This window comes from Tetrao urogallus (assembly GCF_951394365.1).
Source record: "Tetrao urogallus genome assembly, chromosome: 1".
NCBI lineage: Eukaryota > Metazoa > Chordata > Aves > Galliformes > Phasianidae > Tetrao > Tetrao urogallus.
In genome coordinates this window covers 117,954,193-117,973,219 of record NC_136813.1, presented here as the reverse complement: position 1 = coordinate 117,973,219, position 19,027 = coordinate 117,954,193, and the positions used below count along the sequence as shown (strand labels likewise).

The 19,027-nt window shown below is 37.7% G+C and overlaps 1 protein-coding gene across 1 annotated transcript in view; it reads right to left on the bottom strand.

Annotated features, from left to right (window-relative positions):
* Positions 1-19,027, bottom strand: part of MAN1A2 (mannosidase alpha class 1A member 2) — a gene marked incomplete at both ends in the record, with an annotated part of 123,752 nt that overhangs the window by 68,144 nt on the left and 36,581 nt on the right. Inside the window, one exon of the mRNA XM_079544012.1 lies at positions 11,936-12,032. Within this exon, the coding sequence (XP_079400138.1) occupies positions 11,936-12,032 (97 nt within the window). The remainder of the gene's footprint in view (positions 1-11,935; positions 12,033-19,027) is intronic.

Here is a 19,027-nt window from a genome sequence, read left to right as displayed (position 1 = left end):
AGCCAAGGGAAACGTTGAAGTTGCCTTTAGGAAAACATGAGGTTAGGCTGGTATTGAAGGTAACTGCCTTGTATCACACAAACAACAAATATCTCAATGTCAATGCACCCCAGCTATGGAAATAAGTTCCACTCCAGAAAGCCTGATTCTCTTCATTAGCATTAGAAAACTGGAATATATAGTTAGCGATGTACGGAGACTAGAGATCTGGATATAAGGACAAGGCTTTCACTTTCAAGCAGCAGGATCATGGGATGATCCTTCTGAAGGACAAAGCTTTAAAATCAAAACTGATCTTTTGTAGCAGAAATAGTATTTGTCTCAGAGACCAATACCCAGTTCTCTCTCATTTTTGCTTTTGTTTTTTTTCCAGGGCCCTGGCCAAACTTCATCTATCAGAAGGAAAATCTACTTCTACCCCTGCAGAACACTTTTTATTACCAGTGTGTTTTACTGGGGGAAATCAATCTGTAAAAGGACTCTAAGAGGAACAAAGTCTTGAAGGAATAACTCAAAGTTCAAAGTTAAATTTTGCCTCAGACAAGTGAGCCTGATTTCAGTGCAGTACAACACTAACCTGATAGCTGGGATGGGTCTAAACACAGAGCAGATTTCCCCTATTCCATCCCCGTGACTCCAGAAAAAAAAAAAAAGGGGAAATCCAAAGTCTCAAGTTCATACACTCTGGCATACACTGAACCTATAACTGTTATAGCACTGTTATTTTTTATTCATACAGGGATGTGTTTTAATCCCTAGCACTAGAGTGAAAACGCTTCCCAGGTAACCTCAGCCTGATACTAAATATTGAGTTATTACAGTCTTAAAAAAAATAAGTACATGAATACTAATATTCTTGCCTGGCCAGCAAAAGCACGGTTGGAATTTCTACTCAAAAAGATTCAAAGAGCTTGAGTTTCCAAACTATAGCAGCAAGATTTCTCAATGCAATAGACAATTACAGACCTGGTAGAAAAAATAAACAACAAAAATTAATAGCAAGCAATTATCACACCAGTTTTCTTTATCTCTAATGAGGCGCTGGCAAAAAAGCTGCCGCAACTGAAGCACAGAACTTGTAAAGTATCTTAATGAGTCACAATGTACAAGATAATGTTTAAGAAAATGAATTCAACTTTTGAACAGAGTTTAATTCCACTCTGAAAACAAGTGTTTCAAAATTACTCAATGAAACAATGCTTTTCATATAAAACATCAACATACAATTCCAGCTCAGCAATAACATGCAACAAATAAGCTTTTATGCATCCATGGAGAAATCAATTGTCTTAAAAATTTTAGACTAATTAAAAAAGCAGAACAAAACACTAAGCATGTTGATTGCTCTGTTCTGTTAATTTGCTGATAACAGACAACATGAAAAGAAGTTCCCAATCTTTTGTACCAGGCACTTAAAGCATTTTAGCATATAAACAAAATAAAATAATTGATACAAAGCTTTCCTTTATTTTATAAATGAGAAAGTAATAGGAATAAATCACTGAAGTGAATGCTAATACACTGAAGTGTGTTGCTCTTTGAATCCACTGTAAAGTGGACCTGCAGGTGGATACTGTCAACAAACTGCTGCTTAAATAGCTATCACCTTAAGAATCAAATTTTAAATCCTGGAATTATACTATAGTATATCTTTATCTTCTCTGAACTTCCCATAATTACTTTGCTTTGCTCTCTTAGCCTTTCAGCTTAAATCAAAATTCAAAAGTAGAATGTAGGCTGTCTAGTACAAAGCCTGCATATTCTCAAAACTAAATTTGAATAGGACATCGCATGTTAGTACTCCACTATTTAAATTTTCTGTGCTTTTCTACCATTATATCCTTTTGTTGAGGTTATCTCATTTTTAATCATAAATGCAAAACTGTAGTTTTAGCATCAACAGAAGAAGGAAAGAACTAACTGTGTAGACTATAGTTAAGATTAATGCTGGAACTCTAAGACAAGGTAGCAGAAGAACAAAACCTAATGATAACCACAAGGCTGCAATGCGAAGATCAGAATAAGCTGTGGATTAAGAAAATATTAACGTAGAGGAGACAATAGTAAATTTTGTACAAAGGAGGAATCCAACAGGATGGAAGAGCGTGAGAAGGGACAGAATAAGGGGCAAGTGAATGGTGAGGACAATGAGCTACACACAAGAAACAATCAAAGCTAAACAAAAATACAGATCTGGAGCAATTCTGAGAAGTCAGGAAGTGGAAAACTAAAGAGGAGCATCTGTGAATGATGGCTCAGAAGCACACAGAATTCGAATACTGTCAGATAAATCCAGCAGCAAACAAGGTAATGCTGTGATACCTGACAGCAAATATGACAGCACAGTGCTGCCTGGTTTTGAGTACGGTTATGTAAACAGAGCTGCGGAAACCTTGCATACAAGGCAAGCTAAATACTGATTTCCAGGACAGGAAAGATACAAGTTCCTATATATAATTGTAAACAAAACTTATTTCTTTACCAGAAAGGCAATGGGAAAAGCATCACAAAAAAAATGAACCTTCAGGCCATGATGCCACATAAGCTTTTTCATCTTTACATAATCACAGTTTGGGCCATTCCTACTCACTTTGGTCCAAACCACATTATGAATTTTCTCTCAATCAGTTAAAGAGGAGCTAATTTCACTTTAGTACCCATACAAGTTTACCAGGCAGGTAAAAAAAAAAAAAAAAAAAAAAAAAAAAAAAAAAAAAAAACACCTTGAATGAATAATCTGTGATTAAATAAAAGTTACATTAGGCACAATCACAATGTTGCAGCTGCCTCACAGCTGGCTTCCATTGACAATGACCTCCAATCTTGTATGTATGTTTGTGATGCTGTCCCTTCCATATTTAGTTTTAAAACTTGGAAAACTACTCCCTTACTTAGTTGTCATGCTTTCTTACTTAATATTGAAGTAGCATCCAAAATAGATTGCATAGGCTTAATTTAATTTGTTACTGCATGCTCTGTTTGTAGTTCCAAATGGTAGGAGGTGAGCCTAAATTTAGGAATAGCAGCCCAGCAATCTAGATTGTTACAAAGACAAAACAAACACAAATTCAAAGATTTCCAATGGAAAACACTTTCTTTTTTTTCCCTTCTGAGCAAACCATTTGGTTTGTAAGGAAAAAAAAAAACAGGAAAGTATATGGTATTAGAGAGAATAAAAATTCTCTATATGATCCCGAGTCCTGAACTCCAATATGATGTAATTTTGTCCTTAACCATTTGACATAGATGTGTACCTCATCATTCTATAAAGCAGATTACAGAAATAAAGACGTGTTTTTCTAATCTCACTTCACATCTGCATTTCATTACAGATTTTTTTAAAGACAGAATTTTCAATCTTCTGAATAATATCATGGCATTTTATGTTAAGAGTTCAGTGGGAAGGAGAAGGTAGGAATTAATACAGACTGGGTGAAAAGCATTCCACAGGAATACTGTATTACAGGAAGAACAGCGGTTGCTCACAGTGAAATACTTCGATATCCAAAGCCACACAATTTAACAAAACAGGAGTAACATTCAAAAAACGTTCTTAGTGAACTATTGCTATTTTTTATGGCATCAGCATAAGAGGGAATGCATGGCCAGATCATATTCTACCTGCATTCATTTGGAAGTCTCAGAGAACAGCCATACTCTGACTAAACACCACTTCTACCACAGTGGAGCAAAGCAACATTTATAAAACACTGCTTGCCTGATTAACAGCATCAGAAGACAGGTCTAAATTAGACGAACTGAGGAAGAGTCAAGAGTTACAGTGAAAGGATGTTGTATGTTAGCATCAGTGTTTAAGAAGTCAATTAACATTTGGATGGAGAATATATACAGAAGGTTACGTGAAAACATCTCTTAACAAAGGCTCTTAAGAAAAAACTGTACAGGATAAGAGAAGATTGCTCTCCCACAGATGAATAATGATTAAAAGACAGGAAATAGACCACATACAAATCTACAATTACCATTACAAGGAAAATCACCAGTGATCAGAGATGAATGCTTAGATACATGCTATTCAATATATTAATAAATCACGTGGAAAAACACACTGGCTAAACACACTGGATGAGGATACTGAAAAGTAATGACACCACAGAGCAGCCACTCTGCTGTGAGCTTCTAGACTCCATAGGCTGCCTAATAAACACAAAATACAATTTAAAAAGAAATGGGGAACAAAACATAATGAAGCATTCTAATCTTCCTCTCAAAATAGTAGGAAAACTTGAAAAACATAGAGAAAAGAGATAGCAATGCGTAAAGTAGAAAAACACATGTATGAGAAACAGCTTATACCAATACTCTCCACATAGGAAAGACAATGGAGGACACAGTTCAGCAAATTCATGAAAAGGAAAAAAAATAGAAATAATGGATACTTTCTTCAGGTTCTGCTCTGATATCAAAGCCAGCCACCTAATACAACAAGGAGATAGTACAAAACCAGAAAAGTTCAACATGTGGAATCAAAACTGTGGAACCACTTCTAACAAGATGTTGTGGGAACGCTAAAGCTTGCATAGGCTCAAAAACAGAATGGACAAAGTAATGGAAAAATAAACTACAAGTTATTAACTAAAACTTACTGCCTTTAGCTCCTGAAGCAGTAACACCACACAAACTTACACAGTACTTAGAGAAAAACCCAGTTACTACATGTTTTTCCTGTTCTTACATTTCTTTCCCAGGCACCTACTGGAAGAGTGGAAGAGTAATTATCACATTTCATTTCTCATCCAACCTGATGGAACTTTTCTTGCATTATAAGAATACCATTCTGATTCCAGATTAGGCCAGTAATTCATGAGAATTATGTTCTTAAAACTTTGTCTTCCTAAATGTGTTACTGGGCAAAAAGAATACACATTCACAGTACATATGTTCAACACTGTCTCAGTGTAGTCTCTCATAACTGCTTTTGCACAGGTCACAGCTGCATTTGGCTGTTCAAAGGCCAGTTTCATTTACTTTACAATTGAATAGATTTTTGATCTTTTAACATTTTTCTTAAATGCAGAGATCGGGCTGAAATTTGCATTGTACAATTAGTTCTCTTTACTAGAGAGTAGCGTGAGAGGAGTTTTTCTCCTTTTGTTTTCCATGACAAAATTAAATAATGGGTAGGTTATTTATGCAAGTATAGTCAAGATAAAAACACTATTCACCAACTATTTTTCATAAAACCAATAAGAAGCCAAGAATCAATTTGTTAATATATATACATAATGCCTTTATTGTTTTTATTTATCATCCACATGGATTCAGAGGCTGAAGTACACACACAAAATGGATATTGAGCAGGAATTGACAGGATTTTCACAATCAGAACACATTTGACATATTAGAAGGTTTTCACCGTATTTTTTCACCATATTTTCAAAAGGTTGTACCTTTGGGTGATACACTTTTTTGAGTTTATCAATAAGTTTCCTCCCAGTAAAAATGTTTTGCTTTCATTATTTTTACATATTTGTTGCTTATATGGCAGTTAAAAATACAGAAAAAGAAAAGGCCTACAAAACCTGACAGTCAGTTGTATGACCTTGAAAACCAAGTGGTATAGCAGACAATGTCAGACCAATTCAAGCAGTTCAATAGCCAGTATAATGAAAGACAACAAAAATGTCCAGTAAACTAATGAGTATTTCTCCAGTATAATACAAAAAAAAAAAAAAAAAAAAAAAAAAAAAAGTCTATAAAAGCATTTTCATGTAAAAGCACTACCAAGAAGCATTCCACCTCTTATTTTCTAGACCTCAGAATCTCCTAAGCTATCCTGTACTTGCCAGAAGTACTGGAAAAACAAACTCCTTTGCCTGAGTCAGCTTATTCTTGCAACAGCCTCACATCCTTACAGTCTGATGAATGTATTTCCTCCACGGTCCTTGGTAGCACTGCTGCTTCTGTTCTCTGGCACCATGGAGAAATGCCCTGACAGTTCCCAGAGGTTCAGCAACAAAGAAATCAGCAATGAGAGCTTCCCACGCTGCTGCAGCAGTAGCAGACAGTAGGCCTAGTGACATTCTATTGCTAACAGAGGCTGAGATGGGCTGGCACAGTGAGCTAGGCAAGAGGATGCATGCAATGAGTTGGCAGAAATCAAGCAGTAAATTAGCAAGCTAAAAAAAAAAAAAAAAAAAATCAGCTTACTAACTATACCATGAGAATCCTCAAGTTGCTTGCTTTAAATGTATCTTGTTTGTTAAAGCACACATTGACCAAACTTTATTTCAAAACTAAAGAAAAATCAGCACATCTTTGAACACACCAGACAAATTCCTCATAAAACACAACAGCTGTATTAGCTGTGTATTAACAAAGAGATACAGCACTGCACTGTGGCACTGAAGCTTTACTAGGTAATACAATAATTTGGAACAGTGCAAATACAACTGTAACACAACTTCACAGATTACACTGTTTCCCCTACAATACATCTTAAACCCATTTGGAAGACACTGTAGATCAAAGTGTCCACTTGCATGACACATGAGATAAAAGAACAGAAGAAACAAGGAAGTACTATAGGTGCTTGAGACAGTTTCCAGCATGACATAACACAAAGTAACAGTTTTGTTAACTTCGTGTGGGTGACAACGGGCATACCTGTATACAAGCACCTCCTAGTTAAAAATTCAACATTGTTATTTTCACACTATTGAAACACCTAGACTCATGTTTAGGTATATATAACCACATCATCTTCACATAGTGCAGCTCATCTCTAGACAAAAACTGTCTAAATGCAAAGTTTAGAGATGCACTGCTAGCAATATGGACATGTTTATAGTTTTGCAGGACTTAACGCCTATTTCACAAATGAAATACCCTCACTTAATTCCAAGCTAAAATTAGTTAATTCTTAGCTAAAATTACTCCAAACCTACAAGTATATTTTTTAACTCCCATTTCAAAAAGCATCAGGTCAGATGACAACCAGCGATTTCTGAGGCCAATGTTCTGTGCTGCCAAGGACTGTGATCTTTTTTCCTTAATTTTTTTTATTCAAGTTTATTCAAATTCTCATTTAGTTGTTTAGCTTCTCAAACTTTTTTTTTTTTTTTTTCCCTCTGAATAACAACTGGAGACTGATACAAACCTGTTAAGTATAAACTGCTCAATTTAAATCACAACAAAGTGTCTTCAAAGCTTGTGCTTCAGTAACTACACCATCAGATACGGAGCTAAAATATCTCTGAACCGGACTGAGCAATTTTAACAGTGTTTCTGTAATATATTCACCTATGGGCCACCAAACAACTGCAAGATCAAACCACTTTTAAAGAGCGTATTTCAGATGGTTATTCTCATCCTCAAATAGCACGCGGCCAGATCACACCAGAACAAGGCAACCTCAAAACACCAGCAGCTGCTGTGGTTTTATCTAAAACCTGATAACCTTCCAAAGTAAATCAACATTTGCCATATTTGCCACCATCTTACATGCATCATTTTCCACCAGTATTTTCTTCTCACCCTTTGTGTTCTAATGAGAACTTGATTAAGATCCCATAAAACCCTACCTCTAGAATGACACGGTGAGGCTGTCAAATTAATCCAGCATCTTAAGCTGCTTAAAACTACTTTTTTTGTTTTTTTTTAAAGGAGAAAAAAAATAATTAAAAAAAAAGCTGCAAAAAAATCATCAGCAGACCTACAAATCAAAAGTAACTCCAAAAGTAACTGCAAAGATGTTATACCCTTCCTCTCTGGTATATCTGCATACCTTATTTTATCTTAGAGGGCAGAAATAAACAACAAATCTTAGATTTTTCACAAGAAGATCAGCTATGTTTCACCAACACAGAACCTATAAGTGTTCCTATTCTGTTATCCACATGTAAATATCTTTAGAATCCCAATTTCCTTTTCAAAAGCAGTACCTGGCAACTAATGACTTGACCCCAGTACTGGAAAGGCACTATTTAAGATTTTAGCTGACTGGCTACACAGTTTGATAGGCAACAGTTCTAGCAGGCTCTCCTGGACAGCTTACAGTCACCAAGGTCAGACATCTCTAGAAGACTAGCAAGAGATTCTAGCTGCAGGTCAACTAACAAACTCAGGAGGCTTTCTTACAAGTCACAGATGTGCTAGGAACTGAGAAGGAAGTACAACGGGCTGCAGTAATGGCAGAAAGTAATTTGGGTCATATAATCTTTGAGAGAATAATAGAAACAGATTTGCTGAGCAGCTTTTATTAAAAATAGCATCAGACTTCAAAAACAGTTCTGTAATGCTTCTATAAAGGCAATACTACAGGGAATGCTGTTTTAAAGGTAACACGGGTTGGTAACATAGTAGCAGTAACAATACAGCCTAGATATTCCTAGTACAAGAACTACCAATTGTTTTTCTCCCTCTCCTCAACAATCCACCAAGTCAACAACACTTGATTCTATTCTAGACTTGATACATCCTGAGCACAGTACAGAAAAGTTTTTCACTGAGATTGCCTTGAACAGAGCAATCATAGCATGACTTAGCTAAAAATTAAATGGCACAAGATAACATCTGAATTTTAAAAGGAGCGGCACTTATGGAATCAGCTGAGACAGTTAACTGGAACAAGAGCACCAGAGACCTGATCAGTGAGAGAATTCCACAACTCTTTTCAGACAACAGTGCTAAAATTGCAAAGCAGAAGCTTTCCAAATAAGTAAAGTAGCAGGTCTTCCAGCCTCACTCCACCCCAGGAGTAAAACTGCAATTCAAAATGACTTTAAAATACAGCACCATACACATTAGAAAATGTTTGCTCCTCCTATAAAGAAAAAAATAACTAATTTCATAAAGAGTCTGGGTTGCAAACGGAAGTTGACATAAAATCATCCTTTGCAAATTAAGGAATAGAATTCCTTATGAATTCTACAGCAAGGACTACATGGTCATGTAGCTGAATACTGAAAATCTTTATCAGCTGGAAAAAATATACTAGGGAAGCCATGGTTTGCTGATGACATACAGCCAGGTAAAAAGCAAGTTGAATCACAGGATGCTTCCAAAGAGATTTTTCCTGGGAGAAATGCAAGTATGGACAATGTGCAAAAGGTAGCAAAGAGAAATTACTTCCAAACAGAGCTCTGGAACCTAAGAAATGCCTTTCTGACTGTCACAGCAAAAGCCTGATGCTCTCTGCTCCTCCCTGCAGCCTCACATTATCTCCTTGTGTTATGCTCAGCTCTGACTGCATTTTGAAATTTCTATTTCACTCTTCAAACTCCGCCCATTTTTTTCTCCTAAACATGCCTAATTGTTCACCTTCACCCTAGACAGCTCCATCTGACCCAACCATTTGCTTTATACAGGGACACAGAAAAGTAAAACAGATCCCACCTTTCACATCATACAACCAGGTGTAACAAAACAGCTTCCAGTGTATGAAGAATTAACCAGACTCCAAGCCATTTATTTACAGTAAAGTTGAACAATCCTCATTCAACTGACTGCTGGCAGGGCTGCTCCAGTAAACGAAATTATTCTATGAATTTAAATAGCTTTTCATGCACTGTAGGTTTGTGGGTGCTTTTTGTCAGTTTTTGTTTGCTCATTTGCTGAGAGCAGAAGACAGAAGGAGAGAGTACCTAGTTAAAACTCTCCCTTCTGTTCCAGTATGTGTTTCTTTCAAGGCTGGAGTTCATCATGCTTACCAATTTGATGGAAAACAGCTTAGATATAAATAGTATTACATAATTGGTAAGATGTGTGAATGGTTTCAAGAAGAAAAAAATAAAAAACAAAACAAATAAAAGATAAGGAAAGCAGGGGCAGAGAGAGCAGATACAATCCTGCTGTGGTTTAACCCAACCCCAGCTCAGCACCACAAGCTCACTCCTCCCCATCTGTGAGTGAGGGAAAGAACTAGAAACAAAACAGAACTCATGAGCTGTAATAAAAACTATTTACTGAGACAGAAAATGAAAACAGAAAAGCAACAATAGCAATAGATATAGCAGAAATGAAATTACTCACCACCTGCCAACTGACACAGAACTAAAATGCCAGATGCCAGCACAACATCTCAATCCCTACTGACTGTAGCCCCACAACCCCCAAGCAGCAGTCGCCCCTGGCTAACAGCTCACAGCGTGATAGCCTTCCACATGGTGCCACATGGTATGGGATGTCCCCTGGCCTAAATCAGGCCCCTATCCTGGCACCACCCCCTGCCCCACATCAGCACTGGAACAGGCTGCCCAGGGGGGTCGTGGAGTCTCCTTCTCTGGAGATACTCAAGTCTCGACTGGATGCCTACCTGTGTGACCTGGTGTAGGGAACTGCTTTGGCAGGGGGGTTCGACTCAATGATCTCTGAAGGTCCCTTCCAACCCCTACAATTCTGTGATTCTGTGATCATCTTGGCAGCACCTCTTCCCCAACTGAGAGGCCCAGCCAAGCCCTGGGCACACTCTCATTACTCAGCAACAGCCAAACATCAGTGTGTGATCAGCACCATCTAGGCTAAATCCAGCGCAAACACTTTTAACTCTGCTCAGAATTAGTTTATTTTTCCCCCTAAGGATGAAAACAAAACGCGAACAAAATATCAGTATAAGCCAAAATAATTTATTTTAGGTTCTGCCACTAAACACAGAAAACCTGATACTTACACAATCCTCATCTGTATATCTACAGTCTTCAAACAACAAATTCATGTATTAAAGCAGGATAACTAAAATAAATACCCATTGCAATGAGAGCCAACCTCACACAATGTCATTAGCCTATTACATTATTGAAAAACCAATAAAAGCCTTGATTTCAAGTAAATAAATAGCATACTTAAAGTATACACAGTACAACCACATTCACTCTTGACATAAAATGTAGTTATTACAAGTTTCTATCTTTCTTAGGTATCACAGAAGAGATGAACATAGTATCAACCCCGGAAGAGAATTAAAAACAAAAACACCCTACGGTACTGCATGCATTTCAAATCACAGAATGGCTTAGGTTAGAAGGAATCTTAAAGTCCACCCAGTTCTCTCTGCTGTGGAGAGGGATTACAACTGGATCGATCTATTTCCTCATTTGAAGATCAGTAAAATCCTTGCTATTTTACTATAACAACTTACCTATTCTGTCTTAACATTAAAAAATAAAAGTAGCACTGCTGCAGATCACTGAGATTTTAAGGAAGAAAAGCCCATCTAGTTATAAGCCTGATCACACATGCAACACAGGCTATTCAATTTTTTTTTTTTATCTTTACCTTCCATATATTTTATACTATTTAAAATGCCATTTGTAATACTTATATCCAGACTTCATCGCTCAAATAATCTCAGTTCATCCCTTGAATTTCCTCATCGTCTAGCTCCACACTTCTCTATTTTCCAATTTTGCCTTCTTTTGTTCAATCCACATACTTGGAATCCAAAAGTCAGACATCAAGTAACCAAGTCCTTGTCTTCTCGATTTTTTTTCTCTTTTGAAAGCTACTTAAAAATTCATCATGTGGCAAGCAGCTTTTCAGCATGATGAATGCATACTTTTTTGAATCCTCCACAAAAAAATCAAATATGAAAATTTAAGCAAGAAGAGGTGAGGGCTTTGTTTGTTTGTATGTTTTAAGGCAAATTTATATTAACTGAGTCCCCAAATATCACGACCATGCTACCTGCTGGCTGTGTATATATATACACATACATACATACATATACACGCAGAAAAATTAACAGCACACAGACACAACTTTGCTTTTGCAACAATACGAATAGGTTAATCCCAAATAGCTAGTTTAGTGAAGAGCCATTTAGCCACTGAACCACACTTCTGTGATCCACATTTCAAGATATATATTAAAACAGAATGCTCGAGTAGACATTCAAGGAGGACAGCATGGACCAAAAAAAAAAAAAAAAAAAAAAAACCAAAGGAAAAAAAAGAAAGGAAAAGAAAATATAGCCTACCAAATATGTTGGTGGAATGTCCTTTCCTGGCAATTGGTTTGAGCTCATTATGTCCCCATCCATATTGCCTATAATTGTCCCAGGCATGCTTCATCATCTGAGAGAGGAAAAAAGCCAAGATTCAGTTATATTCTGAAACTACTTCATAAAATACAGTAATACAGTATTTTATTCCTTATTTGAGACTTCATCTTCCTTATTCATTAGAGCATACTGATAATTATTTTGCCATTATTTCTGCTTGCTAAAGAAATCAAATGCTATATTGCGAGCATTTTCTGAAAACAGAAGTCTATTTGACTTGAGTTACAGGATGCTCTGTATTAGTTCACTTCCATTTTCTTTGCCTTAAATACATACACAGACATTAAGGAATTAGTAAAAATGCTGCCTAACTCCTAAGCTGCTATCCAAAAGAAAAAAATCTAATAATACCTGAAGCTCAAAAGGGATTTATTTGCTTAGTCATAGTCTGATGCAACAGCATAATCTTACAATAGTATCGTACTTTTTGTTTTCTTATTGGGAACACCTACTTGACAGAGATATACTGTGGAACAGACTCTACCATGACAAACAGCAAAAGCTTTGATCTTTAGGAAGCATAACGAATGATGCAGTAGACAATTTATTTACAGCTTACTGTTCCTGAAGTATCTGTTTCCATTGGATTTTCTTTTTAATAGAAGTTTCCATTACTAAAAAAAAAAAACAATCACCAAAATCTTGTTGGTCCACAGTGTAATGGAAATTCTAAATCACAGCCTGAAACAGTGATTGAGCACCTACTGGGAAGGCAGGGCCAACCCAGGGAAGTGGAGGTACACGATGCACCTGAGTGACTGGAAGGGGTTGAGCCAGGATCCAGCCCCTCCCAGACCTCATTTAAGGGTTGGCAGTGGGGGTGAGAGCATCTCTTGCTGGAAATCCCTGCCTACCTGAGACCTTCCAAAGGTAAGCAGTTCTTTACCTCTGCAGCTGATGCGTTTCGGCTTGTTCTCATTTGCTGCCACCAAAGACTTTGCCACCCTGCTATTATTATCCCAATATACATTACACAAGGCTATTAGTTGCACATATCATCTGCTAAGCAATAATTTCTTTGTTTGCATACAGCTGAAATTCTGCAGCCACAAAACTGTAAAACTGAAAGTACAGAACTGCAGTATAATCATATTGCTTACTTAAATTATAGGATGGCTTGGGTTGGAAGGGACCTCAAAGACCATCAAGCTTCAACGCCCTGACACAGGCAAGGCCGCCAACCTACAGATCTAGTACTAGACCAGGCTGCTCAGGGCCCCATCCAACCCAGTTTTGAATACCTCCACGGATGGAGCATCCACGACCTCTCTGGGCAACCTGTTCCAGCACCTCATCACTCTCTCTGTGAAGAGACATCCAATCTAAATCTTCCCTCCTTGAGCTTAAAGCCATTTCTCCTCATCCAAACACTATCTACCCATATAAAAAGTTGATTCCTCTCCTGTTTATAATCTCCTTTTAAATACTAGAAGGCTCAATGAAGTCTCCTTGCAGCCTTCTCTTCTCCAGGCTGAACAAGCCCAGCTCCCTCAGCCTGTCTTCGCAGGGAGCTGCTTCAGCCCTCCAATTGTCTTCATGGCCCTCCTCTGAACCCTCTCCAATAGCTCCATAAGCAGATCAAAGCAGATAACAGGAAAAAAATCTGATTCTTAAAAATCACTTCCCCCAGACAGAAGGAAGTTAGGAACAAACTTATTCTGAAGAAGACTCCTGAATTAACAGTCATGCAGTTGTATCCACAGTGCTGTACATATTTCATTTTTCTACTATGACTTTTAAAAGTGGTATTAAAATACTGTTAAATAAACAAAAATCTCCAGAAAATGTACAGAAATTAAATAATCATTTCCATAAAGTTTGACAAAAGCTCCCTAAAAGGAAAAAAAGAAAAACAAAACTACACTGACGCAACTTAAAGACCTATGCTAACCCCTTAAGAAACTGATTATATTGTAGCAAGTAACTGCATGATTTACAACAATGTAGCATTCTTATTTTAATCCATCACCATACCCAGAGACAATCTTAAGCAACAAGCAGACCACACACCACAAAAGAGTTGGCTGATCAACTACTAGTAGTTCACACAATGATATTTTATGAAGTCACTGATACACAGCAATTCAGAAACATAGCCTCAAAGTATTTATATCAAACAATTTTTTAATATTCTTATATTTTATGTTGCTCTGGGAAATAGAGAAAGGGCTACAAAAGAAATCCTCCAAAAATGACCTGCAGATAGTACAATTTTTACCATGTTTAAGAGGATACTGTTGCTTTCCAATCAGAGTTTCCTACCTGCAAAATACTTTGTGCTGTACGTCTTCTGAAATTTAACATACTGTACTTTCCATCCAACCAGAACTCACAATTTTTGCTAGCAAAATCTCCATAGTACAGGAAAAAAAAGGAAGTACAAAATTCAAACTGTAAAACACAGCAAGAAGTTCCATTAGATTTCAGAGAAACCTAACAGTTCTTGCAACAAGTAGCTTTCCTGGGGTTTTGCTTATTTTCATTTGGCTGACTGTATCAGAGAAATACAGTATTTGTTTCCTTGATTTTTACTTCGCATTTAAAAATTTTAAATACTGTGGATGTGTTCATTGTTGAAAAGCAGTTTTTGTCACAATGGCCTGAAAGAAAATAACTTTGTTTTTAGAGATCTTCTTGAATTTTTAACATTCTTCTACCAGTACAACTGGCGAGAAAATTCTGCAATTGCTAGAAATTGAAGGAACTGATTTGTTTTTTAAATGTCCTCAAACACACATGCATTCTTCACATTAGTGGGCGCTTTAAGTTACCAACCAAAGCAAGCTATCTAGGCCACGCTGCTGTAATACTGCACCAGCCACACAGATAAGAAGTTTTATTTTCCTTCTCCTGCCTGAGCAGATTAAGTACAACAAATTGCAAGACTTCTCATAAGCATAATTTTAAACGACTTTAAAATTAGTTTTCTTATACCATACAATCACCCAGCATGCACAGACACAAATCTGTGACAGGGACATTCCAAACTTGCTGTACTGGCCAAAGAACTGATCAAACAACTTTCAATCTGATAAAGTCATTGAAAATTAGTTTGCCAAAAGGCTATACTATGTCATGATGAAAATGAGTCCACCTTGACTTTATGTACATGTCGTTCAGTAAAAATGAGATGGCAATCATCAAAAAGTACAGCAAAGCTAGCTTAAAGTCAACACAGCTGCTTTCAATAGGTTGAATTACACTTGAGAATCCAGAGCACTTCAGGAGTGTTGAAACAGAGCCACTTACTAAAACATACACACAGATATGCACTCACACACACAGAGGGAGTGTTATCTTAAATACTGAAAAAGGTAGGTAGTAGTATTTGTAGTAGTTCATTTTTATTGTGATCAAAGGCAGATGTAGCAAGCTATAAAATAAAACGCAAAAATCTTAACAAAATACTGAAACATTGCTAAAAACAGATGCCCTACCCAAGTGACTGTGAAAACGAAAATAATATATTGAAAGCAATTTCATTCAATTTGTTTTTAATTGCTGAAAGAAATTCCACAGAAAACAGGCAATTTAGCTAGAACAGAAATAGTGCAGTTACAAAAATAAATGGGATTAGCATGGAAACCATGAATGTTTAACTATGAAAAGAGGAGTTATGCAGTATAAAAAGACCTCCACATGATTAAATACTTTTTCTTTATAGCTCTTCTCTCAATAAGTGCACAAAACAGAATTCAGATACAGGACTGCCACTTTTCTAAATTTGATTTCTTAAGAGAATAAGACTTAGGCAACCTCGCTGTCTGTATTTCTGCCATTTGCCACATGTGAACTACTCTTCGAATCCATCGTCTAACCTCAAACTTGATTTCACAGAGTTGGAGGAATCTGCTATTTCAGACCTCTAATTTTTCTGAGAAACAAAAGGAAATCAATGTCTCTGCAAGGAAGATGGACATAAATTACAACTCCAACTGAGAGAAAGGTAGTTTAATCCACTCCCTTATTTCTTCAGTGTGGCAGCATTTAGCACACAGGTGGCTCCAAACCAAACACAAAATACATTGCAATTCATACAGTCATATTAGAAGACAAGAGGAAGTTCACAGCAATGTACGTGTGAGAGAGGAACAGTGAGTGGCATAAGGCTGTGGCAGTCAGAAAGCCATAGGAATCCATTTGTTCTGCTACTTTTAAAGCTGTTACTTCTCAACATTGTTAGGAGTTTCTTGAGCAACAAAGACCATGATGAAAGCACATTTTAATCACTTATCTTCTCAGTACAATTATAAAAATATTTCCAAAATTTCCTCCACTAATATTAAATTCTCCTCTCTTAAGTAAAAACCTGTCCTCTATAAGGTACCATATTAGAATTCACATTTTAAAATAAGATGCACTCAAAGAAGATTTGAATGGATTTATGGAAGTCTAGATTAAGTTCACTTTCACTGGCAGACATTCGGTTTCCCAACCGAAGTGTTGTTTCTGACTCATTTGATGCATCCAAACTGAACAGTGATTTCTTCTGCAGGTGTCATATGTTTTAAAAAGGACATGCAGAGATCAGAGGTGACACACTTGACGATGGCTTGCAACAACTTTTGCTTAAATGTCTTGCTCATCTTTTTGGAACAGAATCAAAACCTTGCTGCATTAAAAACAACTTTTCAAATATCAATAAAAAGAATCTCCTTTCAAGCCTGTATCATGAAGCTTAGAAAGTTTTTAAAATGCTCAAGAAGCAAGCGTAGGCAAAATCAGCATCTCCTTCACTTCGCAACTTTGAACAATACTCAACCTTTTAATGAATAAAGGGTACAATTAGGACTGCCTTCTTACATGATTGTGTATCACAATGAATACAGGACAAGTAGAACAAAAGCTCCAGAAGACTCTTAGACTTTGCCAATATATCTTTGAAGCCTACAACACAAGAACTATTTCACTCCATTCACTTAACAGAACATTTGTTACATTCTGGTAAAGCTTCCTTTCAGCTGGCAGGCTTAGACAACAGACTTCACAGAACAGCTGAGGTTGACAGGGACCTCCAAAGGTCACCTAGTCCTGCTCAAGCAGGCTTACTGAGAGCAAACAGCCCAGGCCCATGTCTAGACTGCTCCTGAAGATCCCTAAGGAGGAGAGTCCAAAACTTCTGAACAACCTTTGCAGGTGCTTCCCCAGTACAGAATTGCTTCCTGATGTTCAGAGGCAAGGTTCTGTGTGTTTTAGTTTGTGCCCACTGTCTTTTTTCTGTGGTGGCACAGGGCATCACAAAAAAGAAGTTTGGCTCTGTGCCTCCCTTCAAGTATTTATAAACATTAATTCAATACTCCCATTCCACCCCTTCAGCCTTCTCTAGGTTTAGATGACCCAGCTCTCAGCATTCCCTCTTGTGAGAGGTCCAGTCTGATAATCATCTTCATGGCCCACCAGTGAATGGGTTCTCTCCAGTATAAGACTGCTCCCCATCAACACAGGGCTTTGCACTTTCTTCTGAACTTCAAAAAGGTTCTTATCAGCCAATTTCTCCAGCCTCTGGATGGAGCACAAGATTCCTCCAACTCTGTGAAATCAAGTTTGAGGTTAGACAATGGATTCGAAGAGTAGTTCACATGTGGCAAATGGCAGAAATATAGACAGCGAGGTTGCCTAAGTCTTATTCTCTTAAGAAATCAAGAAGTCCAGGACCCTCATAATGGCAGCACAGCCAACCCCCTGTTGTTCCAGTCGCTCCTTCCAGTTGTGACAGCAGCAGATGTGCCCTATCAACCTAATCATTAATTAAGATCTCCAACAGACTGGGCCCAGCCAACTCCCTCCTCACTCATGAGCCCATGTGATGATATTTGGGCTTACAGACTTATGTACGTCCAGACTCTAAGTATTCCCTGGCCTAACACTGTTCCAGTGAGGAAGTATCTTCCTTGTTCCAGTCTTTCTCTGCGACGTTCTGGGCCTAGGATTCATGATAACCAGCCTTACTAGTAAAGAAAGACAAAGAAGACTCAGTTCCTCAGTCCTTTCCATCTCTTATATAACCAGGCTTCCCATCTCATTTAGCCCTTCTAGTCATCTTTGACATCTCTTGCTCAATTTCATTTGGGCTTTCACTTCCCTAATTTCACCTTTACATCTTCAGACAGTGTCACTGTATTAATTCCAAGTTACTTGCTTTTGCTTCCACCTTCTGTATGTGTTCTTCTTGTGATCAAGTTTGGTCAGGACCATCTTGTGCATCCAAGCAAGTTTCCTGACATTTTCACTGGACTTCCTCTTTGTTAGGATGGTTCCATCTTCAGTTTGGAGGAGATGATCCTTGAATACTAACCAGCTTTCTTGGGCTTCTCTCTCTAGGGCTATACACCATGGGATTCCAGTAATTACATCCTTGAAGAGGCCATAGCCTGCTCTCCTGAAGTCCATCACTGTGTTTTTGCTTCTCCCCTGCTCTCTCCCTTCAAGATCCTAAACTCCACTATCTCACAGTCATTGAAGTCAACTGCCATTGATCTGCAGGCCCCTCTTTGTCGGTATGAGATCTAGCAGAACATCTCTCCTACCGGCTTCTCTATCACTTGGATGATATCGTAGAATCAGAGAATGGCCTGGGTTGAAAAGGACCATAATGATTATCTAATTTCAACCAGGCTGCCACAGGCAGGGTCACCAACCACTAGACTAGGCTGCTCAGAGCCACATCCGAACGCATCCAGGGATGGGGCATCCACAACCTCCTTGTCAACCTGTTCCAGTGCTCCACCACCCTCTGTGAAACACTGGAACCCTCACCTTCTTCATGTCTGAAGAGGCCAGCTCTCCTTTTTAATTTATTAGGGGTACACTCTCTTTTGCCCAATGTATTTAAAGAATCCCTTCTTGTAGTTTTTCACATCCCTTGTCAAGTTCAATTCTACCTGTGCTTTGGCTTTCTTGACTCTGTCAAAACACATCCCAATAGCATCCCTTTATTCTTTCCAGGGCACCCATCCCCACTCCCTCTGCTTCTACATCTATTTTTCACTCAGTCATCTGGGAACTCTC